This window comes from Martes martes (genome assembly GCF_963455335.1).
Source record: "Martes martes genome assembly, chromosome: 11".
NCBI classification, from domain to species: Eukaryota; Metazoa; Chordata; class Mammalia; order Carnivora; family Mustelidae; genus Martes; species Martes martes.
The window spans coordinates 76,759,461-76,778,921 of NC_137899.1; the positions used below are offsets into that span (position 1 = coordinate 76,759,461).

Below are 19,461 nucleotides of genomic sequence, written 5' to 3' on the forward strand. Positions count from 1 at the left end.
CAGACCGGAAAAACAGCGGAAACACACTACGCACGCGCACTAACTCGCCAGCGCTTTGCCTCTCAAGTGTGGTTGGCCGGTTTCTCTCCATCTCTCACTGGCTCGCTACGGCGCTGTAACTCTCGCGATACTTGCTGCCGCCAGTCGGCGGGAGTCGCTGCCGGTTCCTGGCGGGCCTTTCTAGCTGCAGTTGGCGCTAGTGTTCCTGTGTTGTTCAGAGCTGCCGGGCAGAGCATCATGACGTCCGCCTTGGAAAACTACATCAACCGTATCCTCGGGCCGGCTGCTGCAGGCTGCAGCCAGGGCCATGGCGAAGCCCGCGTCCGCACTGGAGAGGGCTGGTGCTGGAGAGACCGGGGGTCGGGATCGGCGGGCGGTTGGGATGCCTGGCCACTGCGGGGCCTGGGCTGCGTGCGGCTGAGGGGCTTCAGAATGAGGGACCCGCCAGTCCTGCTCCTGGGGGCCCAGTGCGGCTTTTAATTATAACCTAAAACAAAACAGAACAATGTGATTATTCCGAAGTTTTCCCTTTCTCTATAGAAATCAGCTCTCTGTTTCTTTGTACTACCATAGGGCCTATACGTTCACGTTTGGGAATAAGATCAACAGTCGTCCTAGCGGCGAGGAGGGTCTTGCAATCCAAGAATTTGTTTTATTCATAGGCTTTGCTTATTGTTCGAAGGTACCAAAAACTTGAAAGATGGTGCACAAGTTGAATTTCTGCCCCTTTACCACTTGAAGTCTCAACTTCTTTGTTGATAGAATGAAAATAATGCTTGCTGTTGTAGTTGATACTCATGAAGAGCAAACAACTTGTAAAACCCGTGTGGAGTCTTAATGTACTTAATGTACTTAACCATTTTAAAATCTCCGGACAGAAACACTACATTGCTCTCATGTATAAATTTGGAACAAAAGTGAAATACTAGATTGTGCAAGCATATTGGCACCTTTGACATGGACTATAGCTTCTTTTTTGAATTCCAGAGGCCAGGTCCTGGAAGAGTGTCTCAGCACGCTTGAAAGCATTCAGTATTGATGAATTTGGCACTAATTTCAATTTTCCTTTTAGAGATAAAGGAACAGGTCTGGGAAAGTGGTAAATGTCTTGCTCTAAGCCCTATGGGAAGTATTTCCCCAGTGAAAGTAGCAGACATCTCCTCTGTTTTGAGACGGGGAAACAACTGATCACATGAAGGGATTTTCTTTTTCTGTTTTTCCCTGTTTTAATTGTGTAGTTACTACAAAGTTTGAGGAAGTTAGAAACTTAAAGATAGGTTGTAAATGTAGTGTTGTGTTAAGTAGTTGTGTCTTAATTCTGTCACCTTTTTCCTAGTAATTCAAACCATTTCCTCAGGAGAACCCAAGTTTTCATTTTCATTCCCTGAGAATGCTTTCCTTAATTCAGTTATCAGGAACTGTTGCAGTTATAACTTCTGACGGAAGAATGATCGTGGTAAGTAATAAGCATATTCATTCTCTCCTTGTAAGCTTATTGGTTGTAAATTTTTATGTAAAACTTCTGATCTTTAATGCCTAGGCCTCACAGTACACCTGCATTGCAGTTTTGTTATCATTCAGCTCTCTGATAAATAGTTGCTGATCCATATTTTCTTCAGGAATAAAGGTTGGGTGTAATTTACATAGAAAGCTTCTAGGAGCCAGGATGGATAATAGATTCTGTCCTCAGAGAGCTTCTAGTCTAGTCTTCAGACATCTGCTTGTATTTTATATTTATCTTTCTCTTTGGTTTTTTATTTCCTTCCCCATCCAGTGCTCTGGCATTCACTATGTGAATTACAGTTTTTTTGAAATTTTGTGTATGCCTCTTAGAAACTTCTTCATGATAGATACTACATATGTAGAATAATGAACATTTAGGGCTTGTATGGTGTTAATATATATTCAGTATCTATAGGTTGTAGGACCTCTGTTTTCTGTAGGGCAAATTGTGATGATTGACTCTCTTATTTCATCTCATTTGTCCTTGTATCACAGACCCCGCCCCCTTTTAATTCTAGAAAATTCTTGGATTCTCTCCTTGATCTGTTCCTGACCTGAGGAATTTATTTCATGATTTTTGGCTACTTAATTATTTCTTCACTTATAACTCATACATTGCTTGCTTTCAAAAACAATTTTAAAGCTGTTAAACTTTCTGTGTGTAATTCATATATTTTAATCTCTTGTTTTTCTATCTGCAGTTGTTTTTGTTTCTTTTGCTCTTTAATTTTTGTGATTTTTCTCAGTGGGTCCATAAATGGCTATTATCAGAGTGTTAGACTTAGCCATTTATTTAAATGTGTATCATGTACCAGGGACTTTACATGTATTATATCACTTAATCTTCAGTATAACTCTGTGAAGAATTATCCCTTAATTCGAGGTTAGGAACCAGGCTCAGAAAAAGTGAATCACTTTCCCAGAGTCATTTAGATAATAAGTGGCAGAACCAAACTGGGTTTTAAATTCAACTTGACTCCAAAGCTAAAGCTGTTGCCTTGCTTCCTTCTTAATCAAGAGAACAGTCTTTTCTTTTTAGGCACCTTAGTGTATTTTGTCAAATAAGGACAGTTTGAAATATTTTTATCCCATCTTGACACTTCAAGACCTCTATTATTATTAACAGATATTTGCAAATCGTTTTTTATTTTGTGAAAATCTCAAACTTAAAATTTTCCTATTTTTAACAGGATTGATAAAAATCTTTTAGAATTTAATTTTACATAGGAAAGATTATTATTTTAAAAGAGCATTTTGAGTACTGAAGTTCGGTATTTCTGTATTTTATTGACACATGGCTCAGTTAATAGCATAGTTACGTATAAAATGACATCAAGAGGCTATGTCTGGGTTTGTTAACAACTCTAATTAGTTTAGTGAATACCCTGTATTTTGTTTCTCTTCCAAATTTTAGGTTATCATTTTCTCATTATTGTACTCTGATTTTACATATTTTGATTTTCAAAACATGAAACAATTTAGTAGTGAGCTTCAGAGAATTAACCAAAACTAATATGTTGATGTTTCTTCAGAAACTTGAATAGCATCTGAGCTACTATGTTGTGCTAGACCCATATCTTCCTTTATTCAAAACCAAGATTCTTCCATAAAATTTTCTCTGAATAGTTCCTTCAAGTTCTGGTTCTAATACTTACCATCATATTTGTATTTACCTTACTGGATTTTGGGAAGATTAAGTAAATACATGCAAGGCCCATAGAACACTGGCAGATAGTAAGTACTCATTAAGTGTTAGCTGTTACTACCAGTTGAAGTTGGTTTATATTTATGGGACTGATTTGAATCTCTGAAGAACGGTAAATTATATTTTTTATTCCTAATAGTATAATAGTAGTTCAGTGGTCTGGGCCTGAAGCTAGCCTTTTGTGGTTCAACTCCTAGCTCTACTACTTTCTACTCATGAAAACTTAAGAGATTACTTAACCTCTCTGTGCCTCAATTTTTCTTCTGTGAAGTGGGAGTAAGTAGTATGTACCTCAAAGGATAAAAATTATTTGAGATAATGTGTGCAAAGTGGTTAGCACAGGGCCTAGAACTAGGGTATAGCGTGAAGTGACTCTGTTACATTCCTGTGGCTATATATATGCTTTCCCTTTTTATATGTTTATATAGTTCCCCTTAAATTTCATTTGTTTTAGTCTTTGTCCAATGTTATCTCCTGCACTATGTGGGCTTTTACGCTACCTCCTTACACTGGTACATAGGTGTCCTTCATAACTGAACAACTCTTACACACTAGTCAGACTACAGTGATTTTTTCCCCCATCTTAAAAAACCAAGAGGTAAGTTTTGTTTCCCTGGATACTGTTGGTTGTAAAGAAGTATTCTATTTTATAATGGACTTATATTTAAAAGAAGTACTTCTAAGATAATTAACTAAAAATAAAAAATAAGTACTCTGTTGGTATTCCTGGCAACTAAAATTTTTGTGTCATTGAATTTACATATTCAGGTAAACCACAATATTTGTCTTTTTTTCTCTTTACAGGGAACACTGAAAGGGTTTGACCAGACCATTAATTTGATTTTGGATGAAAGCCATGAACGAGTGTTCAGCTCTTCACAGGGAGTAGAACAAGTGGTGCTGGGGTTATACATCGTAAGAGGTGACAATGTGTAAGTAAAATATGTCCATTTTTAAAGGCAGGTTAAATACACTACAGATGTAGACTGCTTGCTATCTGGGAAAGAATTTTTTATCTGAGATTGGTCCATATTTCTGATAGTTAAGGGGTCTAGATAGGGTCCAGAAAGGGCCCTCCCTTCCACTGAATTCTTCATTAGAGAGGCTTTTTAAAAATGTTCTTCCAAAATACCCCTAATTTTATTTTATTTTTTTTAAAGATTTTATTTTTATTTATTTGACAGAGATCACAAGTAGGCGGAGAGACAGGCAGAGACAGAATGGGGAAAGCGGGCTCCCCACTGAGCAGAGCCTGATGCGGTGTTTGATCCCAGGACTCTGAGATCATGACCTGAGCCGAAAGCAGAGGCTTAACTCACTGAGCCACCCAGGCACCCCCAAATACCCCTAATTTTAGAGCAACATAAATACATTTCTAGAGTCTAAAGCTAGGGTTTGAAGATGCCTTCAGAATCTCTTGTGTGAACAATTTTAAATAATTCATGTTGTATAAGCATTGAATTTACAATAAGTAAAGTTACCCATTACTTACTAAGTTTTTAGTATAATTGGAACACTGAAGATGCCCCATGTTTATGCTGTAAAAATCAGTGAACTTGTGACATACTGATATGGCAGTTTGAGAAGACATATTTTTGTGGTAGCAATTTAAGAAAAGTCTGGAACAGTATAGAGTAATACTGTCCAATAGAACTTGTGGTCATGATGGAAATGCATATCTGCATTGTCTACTGGTAGGGTACTAGCCACCTGTGGCTATTGAGTGCTTGAAAAATGGTGTGATTAAGGAATTTAATTTAATTACTTTTAATAGTCCCATGTGGCTAGTGTAGTTAGGCTAGAAGATTGTTGAATCATTTTCTAGGTATAGAATTAAAATGTAGCTGGGAGATCTATCGCACATCTCACATTGCTTTGGAAGACAAATAGGATATAGAAAGTAAAAGAATATTCATTTAAATTATCTTAAGAAAGTCACCTTTAGATAGATAAGTTATTTGATCTTTAATAAAAATTTGGGGGTTTATAAGACATTCTAAAGAGGTGAATTTTAGGTGTGAAGTTATAAAGTGAGCTGTAAAAAAAACGAGAGAAAGGCAAAGCATTTAGTGGGGACCGGTTCTCCTGACCAGAATAATAGTGATTACTTATATTGGGGTTTTCCCTAATAATTGATTTTAAGAAACTTTGTCCTACTTTGATTTAAAAAAATTAAGCAGACTTTTTTGGACTTCAATTTTAAAAAGCTTAAACCTTGTTAAAGATTCAGTGGTATGCTGGAGTGGCTCAGGGAACCAGATTGTTACATTTTCAGGAATTTTGCAAGCTGGTTGATTGATATCTTGTTGGTGGTAGCTTGAAATTGACCATAGTGGGAGTATTTGCACTATGGATATGAGTAAAGAGTGCAGAGCTGCCTCCCCCTTTTCCTTTGAGAGCCCTTTTTAAAAAACATGTACCAGTTCTCTTCTGTCCTCCCTAAGGTTTTTAAATGATACTAAATTTTTAAAGGTGGAATTGAGATCTTTGATTTGTTTTATATTGAGAAAACATAATATATTTTCCCAGAGTTGGGTACTTCTCATTTATTAGAGAGCTGGAGGCTTTCTATAGTTTAAAGCACACTTGGGAAAATTCTGTATTACAAGTATTCACCTATAGAATTTACTCTTATTAAAGCCAAACTAATTTAAACAACCAGTTTCTTATGGAATAATGTTTTATACATGTTCCGTGGTGAGGCTATAACAGTTTAGGTATCCAGCTGGAGAGCCATGGCTTGGTACCTAGCATGGTATTTATGAAATTAATGTTATAGATGTTATGGTAGAATTAAATCAAGGAAAGATTTTCTGGCTTTAACATTAGCCAATCACATCAAAAAATCATTTGCTATGATATCTGAGTACCCGTTGCTACTGTTATCTTTATATGTGAAGAACTGTACTTTTTGGTCTTGGATTTAAATTGAATGAAGTGCAAAATCCTGAGAAGGAAACTAATGGATGTTGTGTTTGTGTGTGCGTGTATACGGATTTAGTTCATTGAAGTTACTCCAGTAGAGACAAATAGACACTTTTATTTGCTTATTTAGTAGTGATTTTGTGATCATCTCCAGCACAGTCCCTGGATTGAGTTGTTGAGTTGAAGTCATAGGATTGGAATTTGTGGGGTTTTGTACCATACCTATCTGATATGTGTCTTTTTCCTTTAAAGACTCATGATCCAATCACACTGTATGCAGTTTGTCCTTTAATACTGGCTTCTGTAATAATGTTGCCTTCAGATTATTTCTTGAAGTAACTTGTGACTTAAATGTACAATTCACTACTTCATGGAGACTATATTTGCTTTTCACCTTAAGTAGTTTTTACTGTGTCCTTTCAGTTTTATTTAAAAACGAGATTGTTTTAACTGATTTTTTTTTTCTTTCCTTAAATAACTACAGTGCAGTCATTGGAGAAATTGATGAAGAGACAGATTCTGCACTTGACTTGGGAAATATTCGAGCAGAACCTTTAAACTCTGTAGCACACTGAGGAAGAATTACATACATTGGACAACTGTAAATCTTTGTATAGAAGCTGATTATTCTGAGGATGATGTATGGAATTTTTATGAATGTGTAATTGTGGACTTTTGACACCATATTGATTAACTGTAATATGATTTGTAAATTAAAATATTTCTACATTTCCTTGAAAAAAAATTTTTTTTCCCTAAATCATGTATAGTAGCTTGGTTTTATTTTTCTCTTAAATAGTACTAAAATCTAATGTTCACTTTGAGAACAGATATTTCATATTTTAATACAGAAAACTAGTTAAAAAGAGAAATTTGTATCCTATGTAAATCAAGCATACAAATACCATCAGTAGTGCAGGATACATGTGTTTCCCTATTTTTAAGAAAGTCACAGAAAGGTAAGTCTTGTAATCTGAGTCATCCCCATTTATCACACTGCTCTGGGGGTTGGTTGCTCTCTAGCACCTTAGAAGTGTAGGTGAAAATGTGTTTGGTTCAGAAAAGGAAAAATACTAACAAAGTTGCATATTATCTGAAAAAAATGGATTCCATAGTCTTGAAAGCCATCTTGGCTTTTAATCTTAAAAACTGGGGAATTTCTAGCATTAAAGGAATTTTTTGTTGTTGTTTATAAATGTGAGTAAATAAACTTGACATTTATATTGAGGCAGTAGCTTGCTCTTATTGTCAACAACTTCCCCTGACTCCTTGGTTCCATAAACCTGTTTTCAAGAGAAGTAAACATGGTATCTCAGAGCAACAGTCAGTAGAACTGGTTGATTATTTCAATGAATCAATTAAGTCGATAATGTCCCTCATCTACAAGTAGGCTGTTTTCTAAAACCCCTTGTAGAGCCATGTTCACTTTTTAAAGAATCCATAGAAACAATGGTACAAATAGTGTTGAGATCCAGAGTATTCCAGAGCAATTCTCATCAACCACTGATGGCCAAAGTGTGTAACTTTGTGGTGAATAGAAACTAGAATAATACTTATATTCTTATAATTCAAGCAAAATTTAAAGAGTTTTTCTTTTTTTAAAATGAAAATGTTTGGCAATAGGGGTTGGCAAGCTTTTTTGTAAAAATGCAGATAGCAAATATTTTAAGCTTTGAGGGCCATATGGTCTCTGTCACAGCTACTCAACTCTCTTGTAGTATGCAAACAGCCATAGATAATACATAAATGAATAGTTATGGTTGTGTTTCAAATAAACTTCATTTACAATAACAGGTGGCAGGCAGGATTTGGCCTGTAGGCCCTAGGCTGCTGACCCTTGGCTTAAAAATAATACAACCTCAATAAGAAAAGATGAGGGCTAATTTGTATAAAATCTGAAAAGGGCTTCTGGAATAGATCCTTTCAGAGTTTAGAGGTAGATTTTGTTCATACTTTTTTAATACTTAAAACTCTACTAATTAGATATGGTAGTTTTTTGGTTCACAAACAACATTTTCCAGAGGAAAATATCTTTATAGAAATAAGACTTGTAAGAAGAGAACTGCTGAGATAGTTGTCTTCACTGGCCACCAGGCACCGTCACCCAGCATAACTTGCTTGATGTTCTGTTGTTGAGGTCTGCCTCAGAGTTAGACAAAGTTTAGTTAGTACTGGCTATCATAAATATTTGGCTCTTGTAGTATAAGGTTTTATAATCAATAATAAAATGAAAATAATGCAGTGAGTAAAGCAAATAGGCAATTTAATGAAGGGCTATAAACCAAATGTTCTATGTAAGTAAATAATGGTATTTTAAATGGGTAAACTATTTTCAAAAATCAAATAAGGAATACAGATCATGCATTTGCTAAGTGAAATGTATTAGAACAGTGCAAATGAAGTCCAAATCAGATATTTTGCCAACATACTTGGCATAACATAAATCACACAAACCAATAGACAAACCATAGTGCCCCTCCCCCCCCATCCCTCACAGTAATGCATTTCTAACATGATGTAGCCTTCTGAAATCTTACAATGATGCAGGTACCTGACTGGTGTCAAAATATCATTCCCCAAATACGAACTGGATGTTGGTAATGGTAGGGAAAATGAATGAAAACATACCAAATGGTCTATGCAGTTATTTATTCCTGGGTGCACAGGGAGGCTTTCTGTGCTTGTAGCCAATTCAAATTGGATTTCTTTTTGCATGAGCATTGTAAAAGAACCACGCTTTGAGTGGAGACTTGATTAATATGCAGTGTCAAGTTTTTTATGTTCTTTAATGAGAGTTTTATTCTGTAATCACTTTTCTTATTTATAAAGAGCCTCAAATCAATTTTAACCTATAATTACCTCTGTGCTCTGTGATTCAGGCACTATCTAAGCCCAGCTTAATAATGAATCAAAGAAATAAATCTTTCCTAGAAAGATATTTTCACTAAACTTTTTTGTAAAGGGCAATTAACTGCAGAAAGGACTTAATTTGTTTCTTTTTAACTGAAAACATACTATCTAAAGTAATGTTTAAAGCATTGCTTTTAGGCTAAAGCACTTTGCTAAGTCAAATGGGCTTATATGTTGACAGTTTCGGCATAAATATTACAAATCTTGATGCCAGAAGAATAAGAGATAAAGATAAACTTTATTAATATTTCCTTTACTTAAACATCCTGCTTAATACCTTTATAAAACATTCAGAATTTTTAACCTATCCTGAGATATGATAAAAATTTTTAAGTAGTATTCAATATAAATATAGGTATCTGTGTCAACATGTTTCTCAGACAATGTAACAAAGGATTCACCATGTCAATGAGAAGGTAAACAGTGCCTTCACAAGGGCAGGTGAACCTACTTGGGTGGTAGAATTATGAAGTGATCCTTAACTGTCAATATAGTATATTATGAGCCTTCACCTTCAATATTTAGTAGGTAGCATTTACTGAGCACGTATCTTGCACCAGGCATGATGCTCAATGCTTACAACAGTGACCATTTTACATAATGGGAAATTGAGGCTCAGCAGGGTTAAGAGCTTTACAAGGGCTCTATTTTGACCAGGTCTTTGTATTTTTATAAACTGCTTATCAGTAGAAAGTATATTGTCAAATTCCTGCTGTCAAATATCTATTAGAAACCCGAGGGGCGCTTGGGTGGCTCAGTCATTAGACGTCTGTCTGCCTTCGGCTCAGGTCATGATCCTGGGGTCCTGACATTGAGCCTCAAATCTGACTCCCTGCTCAGCAGGAAGCCTGCGTCTCCCTCTCCCACTCCCCCTGCTTGTGTTCCCTCTTTCGCTGTCTCTCTCTGTCAAATGAATAAGTAAAATCTTAAAAACAAACAAACAAACAAACCTGGATGGAAAGAAATATTTAGATGATCTAAGGGAGTTCACAGAGCTTTTGTTGTGGGCCATTTTCATAATTACCTGAGCTGCTTTAAATATTCCCGGGCCCTACTCTCACTGATGTGGTTCAGTAGATCTGGAATGGGGCAAAAAGGAATACTCAATAAATAGCTAAATAAGAAAAGTAGTAGAATTATTAAAAGACCTGTCATATGCTTGGATGAGTCCTAGTTATGCTTCAGAATCCTTACCTTTGAAGACATGGATAACAATATGTATTTTTGGTGTTGTAACAACTGAAATTAGGCTCCATTTAAAAAATTTGGTATGATTTATGGGATTTAACAGTAAACAGTTTATTCTAGGTATTCAAAGGCCAAAGTGGAAAAGTTGCAGATGCGGGTCTTGCCACTTTGGTTTTTACAGTGCCTCTGGCTACCGTATCTCTCCCTAAGAGACTGGAGTATTTCAACTTTGAGGATTTAAGATTAAATGGAAGGTATGTGTAAGAAGTTTACATTATTTAACAGATATACAGTATGATTACATTTGTCTTATGGCAATCATATACTCTTGTGGAGCTCAAAAATGAAAACTCGTTTTTCACATATAAAACAGGATTACTCCATTCTGGACTTGCATAGTTCCATATCACATTTTATAAACTTACTTTCACTCACTTTAGTATTTTTTCTTTCTTTCTTTCCTTTTTTTTTTTTTTTTTTTTTTACTAATTTGGAGCTTTTTTTCTAACTTGGGCTGCTACTCTTTTTTTTTTTTTTTTTTTTTAAGATTTTATTTATTTATTTGACAGAGAGAGAGAGCACAAATAGGTAGAGTCCTGGGCAGAGGGAGAGGGTGAAGCACGCTCTCCGCTGAGCAGGGAGCCCGATGCGGGGCTTGATTCCAGGACCCTAGGATCATGACCTGAGCCGAAGGCAGACGCTTAACCAACTGAGCCACCCAAGTGCCTGGTATTCTGTTTTTAAGTCATTGGCAAATTTGGTAAAAAATGTCTTTACATGGAAGACTGAAAAAAACAATGTTGATAAGGCAGAGCTCTCTCCACCCAGGTTGATAATGATCCATTAAACAGCATAGTGTTCCCATTCAACTAGCTACAAATTTGTTTAATTATAAGATATTTAGTCCTTTTTCTCCATCTTGTTTATAGAGATTATGTGAAATTTGGTCAAATGCTTTGCTGTGATGTTTATTCCTCTTTTAGGAAGGAAACTGTGACATGGGTGTAGCTGGTCTTAGTGAATCAATGCTGCCTCCTAGTGATCACTGCTTCCTTTTCTATGTTTCTACAAACAAAAAGTGTATTTTGGAATATTGTCTGTGACATTTGTAAAGCCATTAAGGCATACTAGGGTATCATGCTTGCAACTGTGCATCTACCAGGGAATGATACTAACAAGTTTTTGTCCTTTGTAGCTTGTATCTGTCCTTAGCACTTCAACCAAATCATCTTGACTCAAAGGTTTACTATTCAAGGTTATGAGTGAGTTTGTCAAATTCCTTAAATATTCTAGGATGTAAATTACAGGGCTTGGATTAATTTAAAGGACTAGAAACTGTGTTTTTAAAGTGGGTCTAATTTGCATTAATCTTTTTCCCAACCTTTTTTCTGTTTTAAGATTGGAGAGTCTATGTAGGTTGTGTAACGCTAAGGATAAAGTCGAGAGGACTTTTACCAGTAGTTTTCTCTCATTAGTTAACAGAATACCATTTGCTGCCCACTGGCATTATTTGGTGAATGGAGGAGTTGAGAACTATTCTGCAAGACACTGTTCAGATCTTAGGTGTAATGTTGTATTTTTTAAACATCCACTTTCTGTATTGACTTTTTGTTATAACCTTTTACTTTCATCTTTTTTGTTTCTTTTTTAAACATCATTTTATCTCATAGATGTATTATTTGCCAGAAGTGGCACAGGTCAAGTATTGCTAAAACTAGGATCCAAATCCCATGCTATTATTTCTACCCCAGTGTTTATTCAACTATATGATAAAGCCTTTCTCCTCACTAGGGTAATTTTCATTTATACTGTAAACCTTTGGTTCGTTTTCTTTTCCCTATATACTGGCCTTACAAATACCAAATAATGCAAATGGCACTGAATTGTTATTATATTTGAAATATGTTAAAAGGAAAGGAATTCAGGAGCTTGGGGATAGGGGTGGAACACATCTCTGGGGGATACATCACTTAGGTCATGTATGAAAAATTGTGTGTGTGTGCATGTGTGTGTGTGTTTTGGGGGGAAATCAGGAAAATGATGTCTGAAAATATGCACAATATATCTTATGTTTCACTTAATTTGACTTATAATAGGAAAATCGCAATTATAATTATACTCTATAAAGGATAAATTCATAAACTGATAAGTTGCCAGAAAGCACTGCAATATGGCTTATATGACATTTTAAAAATAATTTTCAAGAGGTCAAAATGATAGCTAAATTTTTTTAGATTTTATCTTAAAAGTTAAAATTTTATTTTAAAAAGTGTTTAGATCTTTCAACCTGACTTGGGTAAACTTTACTGTAGTTATGTAGAAAAGGACCAGAGATCCTAAAGATAAGTAGGAGGTATAGTTTTGAGGAATTTTAAAATTAAGAGTTAAGTGAGGCCAGTGTAGCATGGCAGTAAAGGGAATCAAACTTAGCTTGTAGTTTTAGCAAATTAATCTCCCATGTCTTGGGTGCCCCAATAAAAATGGGACAACCCTCCTTGAGTTGTTATGAAGATTAAGATAATAAACACTTAGAACACTGCCTGGAACAAAGTAATGTGTCAATGTTGATAATAGTATCCCAATATTGAATGAAGGACTGTAAGTTACTATTTTACCTAGGAAGAGTACTCAAGAGTAATTAAGAGCATTCCTTGGTAAAGCTTTTTTTTTTTTTTGTAAAGCTTTTTGATGGAATAATACTAGTAAAATTCTGTACAGACCTGTAAGTTTATTGGAAATGAGTATCTTTCCCTTGTGTAAAAGGTGATGTGAAGTTTTGAGCACCCCTTTTTTTAAATGCCAGAGGTAGAGAAAGTACAGAGAAAAACAAAATCAGTGGTTAGAAGTCATATAAAGATTAGATCTCTTTAGTGTGAAAAGATAAATGGGAAATGGGAATATGCTAAAAGTCTGAAATTGAGAATGAATAAGAACTTGCATATTTTATTTTGTATATTAAAACTGAAGTATCCTATAAAGACTGGAAGGATAGCTTAGGGCAAATAAAATTCTACGTTAAAGAATGAATAATAAATGTAAGCAATTTATCAATAACAGTTCATTTCCTGAGAATTTACCTTCACTGAGAGATGACATGACTGGTAAAGTGATATTTGAAGGCAATATATAAATGTACCCAATGGATGACACAGTTTGCAAATGCTTCTTTGTGCAGAGATGTGGGGGAGCGTTGAGGAGAATTCAAGGAAACTGACAGATTTGTGCTGGGTCTTTATGGATAGTAAGGCTTTGCATAAATGGTTGAGAAACCTTTCCACATTGGTAGACACAAAGGCAAGAACGAGCAAGATGTGTCATAATTCCTTGAGTAATAGACTGATTTATCTCTGCAGTAAAGGCTCAAATCCAACACACTCCAAAAAAAGGACTGGGGCTTGACCTTCTGTCTTCTGGGGAGATAACCTTTGAACCCTTGGAATATCCTTTCTAATAAAGAGAGCTTTGTGTGCCTCAAGTCCTGGGCCATGTTTGTTTCAGTTGAACTTGTGGGGGTTGGAGACTAGTGAAAGTCATGTGGGAACTACTTATTTATTTATCTATATCTATAAATAGTATTCACAGAGGCCTGATAAAAACCCCAAACACTAAGACTTGAATGAGCTTTTCTGGTTAGCAAGAGTTGGCATGTGTCATCAAATATTATACCTGGGAAAATTAGGTGCTATCTGTGTAACTCTCCTGGGAGAGGACTATTGGAAGCTTATATCTGGCATTTCTGGGATTGCACCCTTAGTATCTTTTTCCTTTGCTGGTTTTAATCTGAGAAGAGAATGCAATCAAATAATCTACAGTCTTGAGACCACCACTAACAGATTTACCCTCAAACCCTTGATGGTCAAAACAAAGTACTGATTACTATTTTAACTATCAAACATATTAGAACAAACTGTAGGCCTCTGCCTGTGTTCGTTTTGATTTATTTTTTTTTTTCCCTCAGAAAAAGCAAACACAGTTCAATCTGACTTCTTGAAGATCGAGGATCCAGGATCTTGGATTCTGTCTCTTGATACCGTGGATACAAAGCTACCTTGGAGGGGGCAGCGGTGGGGGGGATTGGTCTGAAAGCCTGGCTAACTTGGGAGTTAAATTATGGTTCAGCATATAGTGACTGTGGGATCTTATGCCAATTAATCAATTTCTCTAAATCACAATTTTATAATTAATAAAAAGAAGAAATTGACAGCATGGTAACTTTGCAGAGCTATTATGATTTTTATACAGAGAACACATGTTAAGCACATACTGTCTTATCTAGTCCACAGTAAAACACTGAATAAATGTTAGTTCCATTTCTCTTCATTCCCTTATTTAAGAGGTAATAAATCTGTAAAAATCCTACCTGCTAATGGGTCTTCTTCAGAACTCTCATCCATAACTAAAAAGTAAAAATGAATTTGAATCAGCAATAGGAAAATATATAATAATATTATGAGTACAATACTCTTTAATGCTTTGCCACAAACTATCCCTTTGGAACATAACTGGAGAATATTCCAGAGTATTAATTACACTTGGTGGGCAACTGATACATTAAAATTTTCCCCACCATCACAAATCTTATATGTGAGGGAGAATGTGATTTATCAAAATTTGATACAAGTTAATTATAGTTATCATAGCCCTAACCCAATAAAATCAACAGAAATGGCATCATGAACAGAACTGGTATTACAACTGGAGAACAACAAATTTAAATAGCACGATTTTTCTAGACCTCATCCATTAGGGACAGTAAAGAGATAGCATACGTAGCTAATTCTTAGTTCAAGGAGGGAATATACTTAACAACTGTTCAGTTTAGCATGAAGAACCCATCATAAGGTCTAGAGGCACTATACTTTGCCATATTAGAAACCAGGTTAAGAGACAATGATCCTTGCAAAAGATTTCCAGTGGCCAGGGGAGAGGAGTACAGAAGAGACAAGTGTATTTACTTTCTATTCTCAGAGAGACAGCAGTAAACTAATTTAGTCCTAGCAATTTTATGTACCCTGTGGACAGAGTCCTGCAAACATGGCTAATCTTTCCTGAAAAAATAAATGAAAAGTTCCCACACTAAGAACTTACCTGCTCTGAACTACTTGGAGGTTCTACTCAGTGAGTTTAAGATCAACCATTTAGGGGTACGTGGATGGCTTAGTCAGTTTAAGTGTCTGACTTCATCTCAGTTCAGCTCTCAATCTCATTGCAGCAGTTTTGTTTTCGTGACATATTTTTGCACTTAAAAAAATATATTTTATTTATTTATTTGACAGAGAGAGACAGCAAGAGAGGGAAAACAAGCAGGGGGAGTGGGAGAGGGAGAAGCAGGCTTCCCTCTGAGGACGGAGCCAGATGCAAGGCTCAATGCCAGGACCGCAGGATCATGACCTAAGCCGAAGGCAGATGTCTAATGACTGAGCCACCCAGGCGCCCCTATTTTTGCACTTCTATTAAAACTTCGAGTTAAGTCCAGAGATGGGATGTTTATACATTTATTCTACAAAGACAAATCTGGCTGATGGTAATAAAATGTCTTGTTCTAACAAAATTAGAAAATGTTGTGGACTAAATATTTATATCCCCCCAAATTGATATGTTGAGACCCTAATTCCAATGTAATGGTATTTGGAGGTAGGGCCTTTAGGAGGTAATCAAATCACAGAAACCCTCATGAATGGGATTAGTGCCCCATAAAATGCCAAAGATTGCTAGCTAACCAACTCTTTCAGCCATCCAAGGACACAGAAAGTAAATCAAGAAGGCCCCATGAACCAGACCTTCCTAGCACCCTAATCTCAGACTTACAGCCTCAAGAATTATGGGAAATAAATGTTTCCTGTTTAAGCCACCTAATGTATAGTAATCTGTTATAGCCTAAAAGGATTAAGACAGTAAATCTTGACAATTAGCCAGCAATTGGGAGAAAAATATTTTGTTCTAATGGGAACAATTCATTCTCTTCAACTTAACAAAAGAGAAAGGTTAATAGAGAGATTGATAATGTATCAACATATAAAAGAACTTGTGATTCTCAATAAGGAATTGCTTTTCTAACTTCTATACTGATCTGCAAAAGTAAATTAAAAATATAACGACATTTTTTACCGAAGTTCATATTGCTTTGTGTTTGTTTACAATCCCATGTTAAATAGACAGGCGCTTTTTATTATAAATAAACTTCTATCATTTATGACAAGAAACAATTTGTTATAAAAATAAACCCATTTTATAACAAATCCACTTTGTTTATAACTACATAAAAGCAAATAACACTTAATTGTTTTCTAATTTATAGAGGCACCATATGGATTTAGTAATTTAGTAAACTTCCGAAACTAAATAAATTACTCTTCAGACATTATTTCAGAATCTCCCAATGAACATCTTAAATAATCATAAATTGTGGAATTTTAGGAAAAACAACAAAATTTACATATTGATTTTTAGTATATGTGCTGCCGAAGCGAGCACACATATTGATTTTTAAATAGCTCTTTTATTATGAAAACTTCCATAATCCTACTTTTTATGTCTTTGGCAGAATCAATAAGAGAAAATTCACTATCAGAAGTTTTAACTGAAAAAAAAAAAAAAGAAGTTTTAACTGATACAAATTTAACTATATTTGAAATAAAGAATATTTGGATCTCCATTATTATTCTTTTCTGGGAAATTGCATGGTGATTATTATATAGGAGAAAATGTAATAAATAACATTACTATTTTAATACTTAGATGATGTATCAACCACATTGCACAATACTCATATTTCTGATAAGAGAATAGACAGAAGCTAACTCAATTATATAAAATTGTATGTAACTTCTATACACTTCAAACTTCTGAGCAACACTAACTTTATACTAGCATTTAAGTGAAAAATTATCACTGAGTGTTCCTGAATTGAGAGCAGTACAACTCATTAAATTAACCAGAGGTCACATGATAAGACCCTGAAGTCCCAAGGGTTAGTTCTCCCAGTTGAGACACATGGCTATTTTTTGTCGGTCAAGTACTTTCTCTTCAGCTCCTCTAAGATGTGTCTCTTGCCTTCCTAAGTCCCAAGTGGTTTTGTGGGGACTTAATGACATAACATATAGAAATATTTTGTGAGACTGTGAAGCAACAAAAGAATGTGCTCACTAACTTTATTACTGTCCTATTCTGGATACTTCAATAAAACCCACTGGGGTTTTATATAGTTGCTAAGGTTTCAAAATTCTGCAGCTTTCACAAAATGTTTTAAATCCTAATATTACTTATTAGGTGGTTTATTGCTTGTGGTTTGTAATTTTACAACTTGCAATCAGCTACTATGTCACTTGTAACTAAAGTTACATATCTTATAAATCATCAGATAACAGATTTGTGGTTGCATATAAGAAACTTTAGGGTCTCCGTTAACAGTGGCCAATCATGCTAATGGAAGACAGCTAACAGATCAAGTCAAGACTGATGTGGTAAACTATTCCCATTCTATCCACTCACTTTCCAAACCAGAAGATCTTCACGAATAATGCTCAATCTCCATGTTGATCCCCAATTGTTCTGGAGGATGGAAACTGCTTTTTATACTTAGATTGTGATACATGGATGGCTTTGAATGAACCTTCCCCAAGAGACTTAGGTCCTTTAGATTGAGAGGATCCTGGTTGAACCTTGAAAACTATGACAGCCTCTCATAAAACTGAGGCACAGACAGAAGTCACATGGGAGGTTTTCATTACTATATCAAACTTAGGACTTGAGTAGTGGGAATCTAAGGTAAGTAGTCCCCCACTGCTCTGGAGGAAGATGAGACAGGAATTTTCACAGTCTGACACTGGCAGCTACAAAGGACTTAGGTCTTGGGAGACCATCTAGGACAAAAAAAAAAAAAAAAAAAAAAAAGGAGAGAGAGACTAATAACCTTTTTGGAATACTACTTGAATCTAATCGCTTCAGCTGGCCCCTATCAGCAATCCTCGGATTTCCACCCTGAGTGTCCCACTTGCCTCATCCCAGTCGCAGCCCTGATTTCTTAGCAAGAGCAACAAAGGTCTCAAAAGGGAACAGAGCGTGAAGGTCTGGGTGATGACCTGGGCTCCACATAAAGTTCTGATTGAAATGAGGGAATGCTTTGGAAAAAATACCTGAGCACTTCGGTGTGCACTAACAGAGCTGTGCTCTAGTCCAGCTATGGCTCACTACCAGAGATCTGAGCCAGCACTTAAGAATAATTCAGCTTTTCCCTACTAATCTGAATTTTCATAATGATCAAATATTGCTTCTCATTGATTTTTGGATGTGTTTCTAAAATTTCTGTTCTAGTCCAGTCATTTGTCCATCTATTCTGCTGTCAGTAAAACAATAATTAGTGGAAATTTATAAATGTCTTTTTTCAGGGGCGCCTGGGTGGCTCAGTGGGTTAAAGCCTCTGTCTTCAGCTCAGGTCATGATCCCAGGATCCTGGGATCGAGCCCCGCATCTGGCTCTCTGCTCAGCGGGGAGCCTGCTTCCCTTCCTCTCTCTGCCTGCCTCTCTGCCTACTTGTGATCTCTGTCTATCAAATAAATAAATAATCTTAAAGGAAAAAGAAAGTCTTTTTTCAAACCTTTTCTTAATATCATCATAAAAGTATACCAGAATAGCATCACAAATAATTCTAATTTTTAAAATCTTGATATTTTGATTTGGTTTATAGGAAACTGTTAAAATAATAAAAGTTTACATATTTTAGATAAATGAGTCTTTTTGTTCAAGAACATGGAGCACCTTTCCACTCCAAGGTTTTTCTTAAATACTTAGTAAAGCATATAGTTTATACCTACCTACCTACCTACCTACCTAAAGGATGTTGATTAAAACAACAAAGAGATCTACACACCTATTAAAACAGCCAGAACTCAGAACACTGACAACATCAAATGCTGGTGAGGCTGTGGAGAAACAGAAACCCTCATTCGTTGCTAGTGGGAAGGCAAAATGGTGCAGTGACTTTGGAAAACAGTTTGTCAGCTTCTTACAAAACTAAACATACTCTTACTATGTCATCTGGTAATCACACTCCTTGGTATTTTACGTAAAGGAGTTGAAAACTTATGTCCACAAAAAATTTTGTGCATGAACACTTATAGCAGCTTTATCCATAATTGCCAAAACTTGGGAGCAACCAAGATGTCCTTCAGTAGGTGAATAGATACTGTGGTATATCCAGACAATAAAATATTGTTTAGTGCTAAAGAAAT

At 35.7% G+C, this 19,461-nt stretch overlaps 1 protein-coding gene across 1 annotated transcript; it reads left to right on the forward strand.

Moving 5' to 3' along the window:
• Positions 1–148: 148 nt before the first annotated feature.
• Positions 149–7,354, forward strand: LSM8 (LSM8 homolog, U6 small nuclear RNA associated). Its single transcript, XM_080819112.1, has 4 exons — positions 149–268; positions 1,416–1,456; positions 4,013–4,140; positions 6,618–7,354. Exons 1-4 carry the CDS (start codon positions 238–240, stop codon positions 6,706–6,708), a joined length of 291 nt encoding a protein of 96 aa, XP_080675238.1. The 5' UTR covers positions 149–237; the 3' UTR covers positions 6,709–7,354.
• Positions 7,355–19,461: the final 12,107 nt, after the last annotated feature.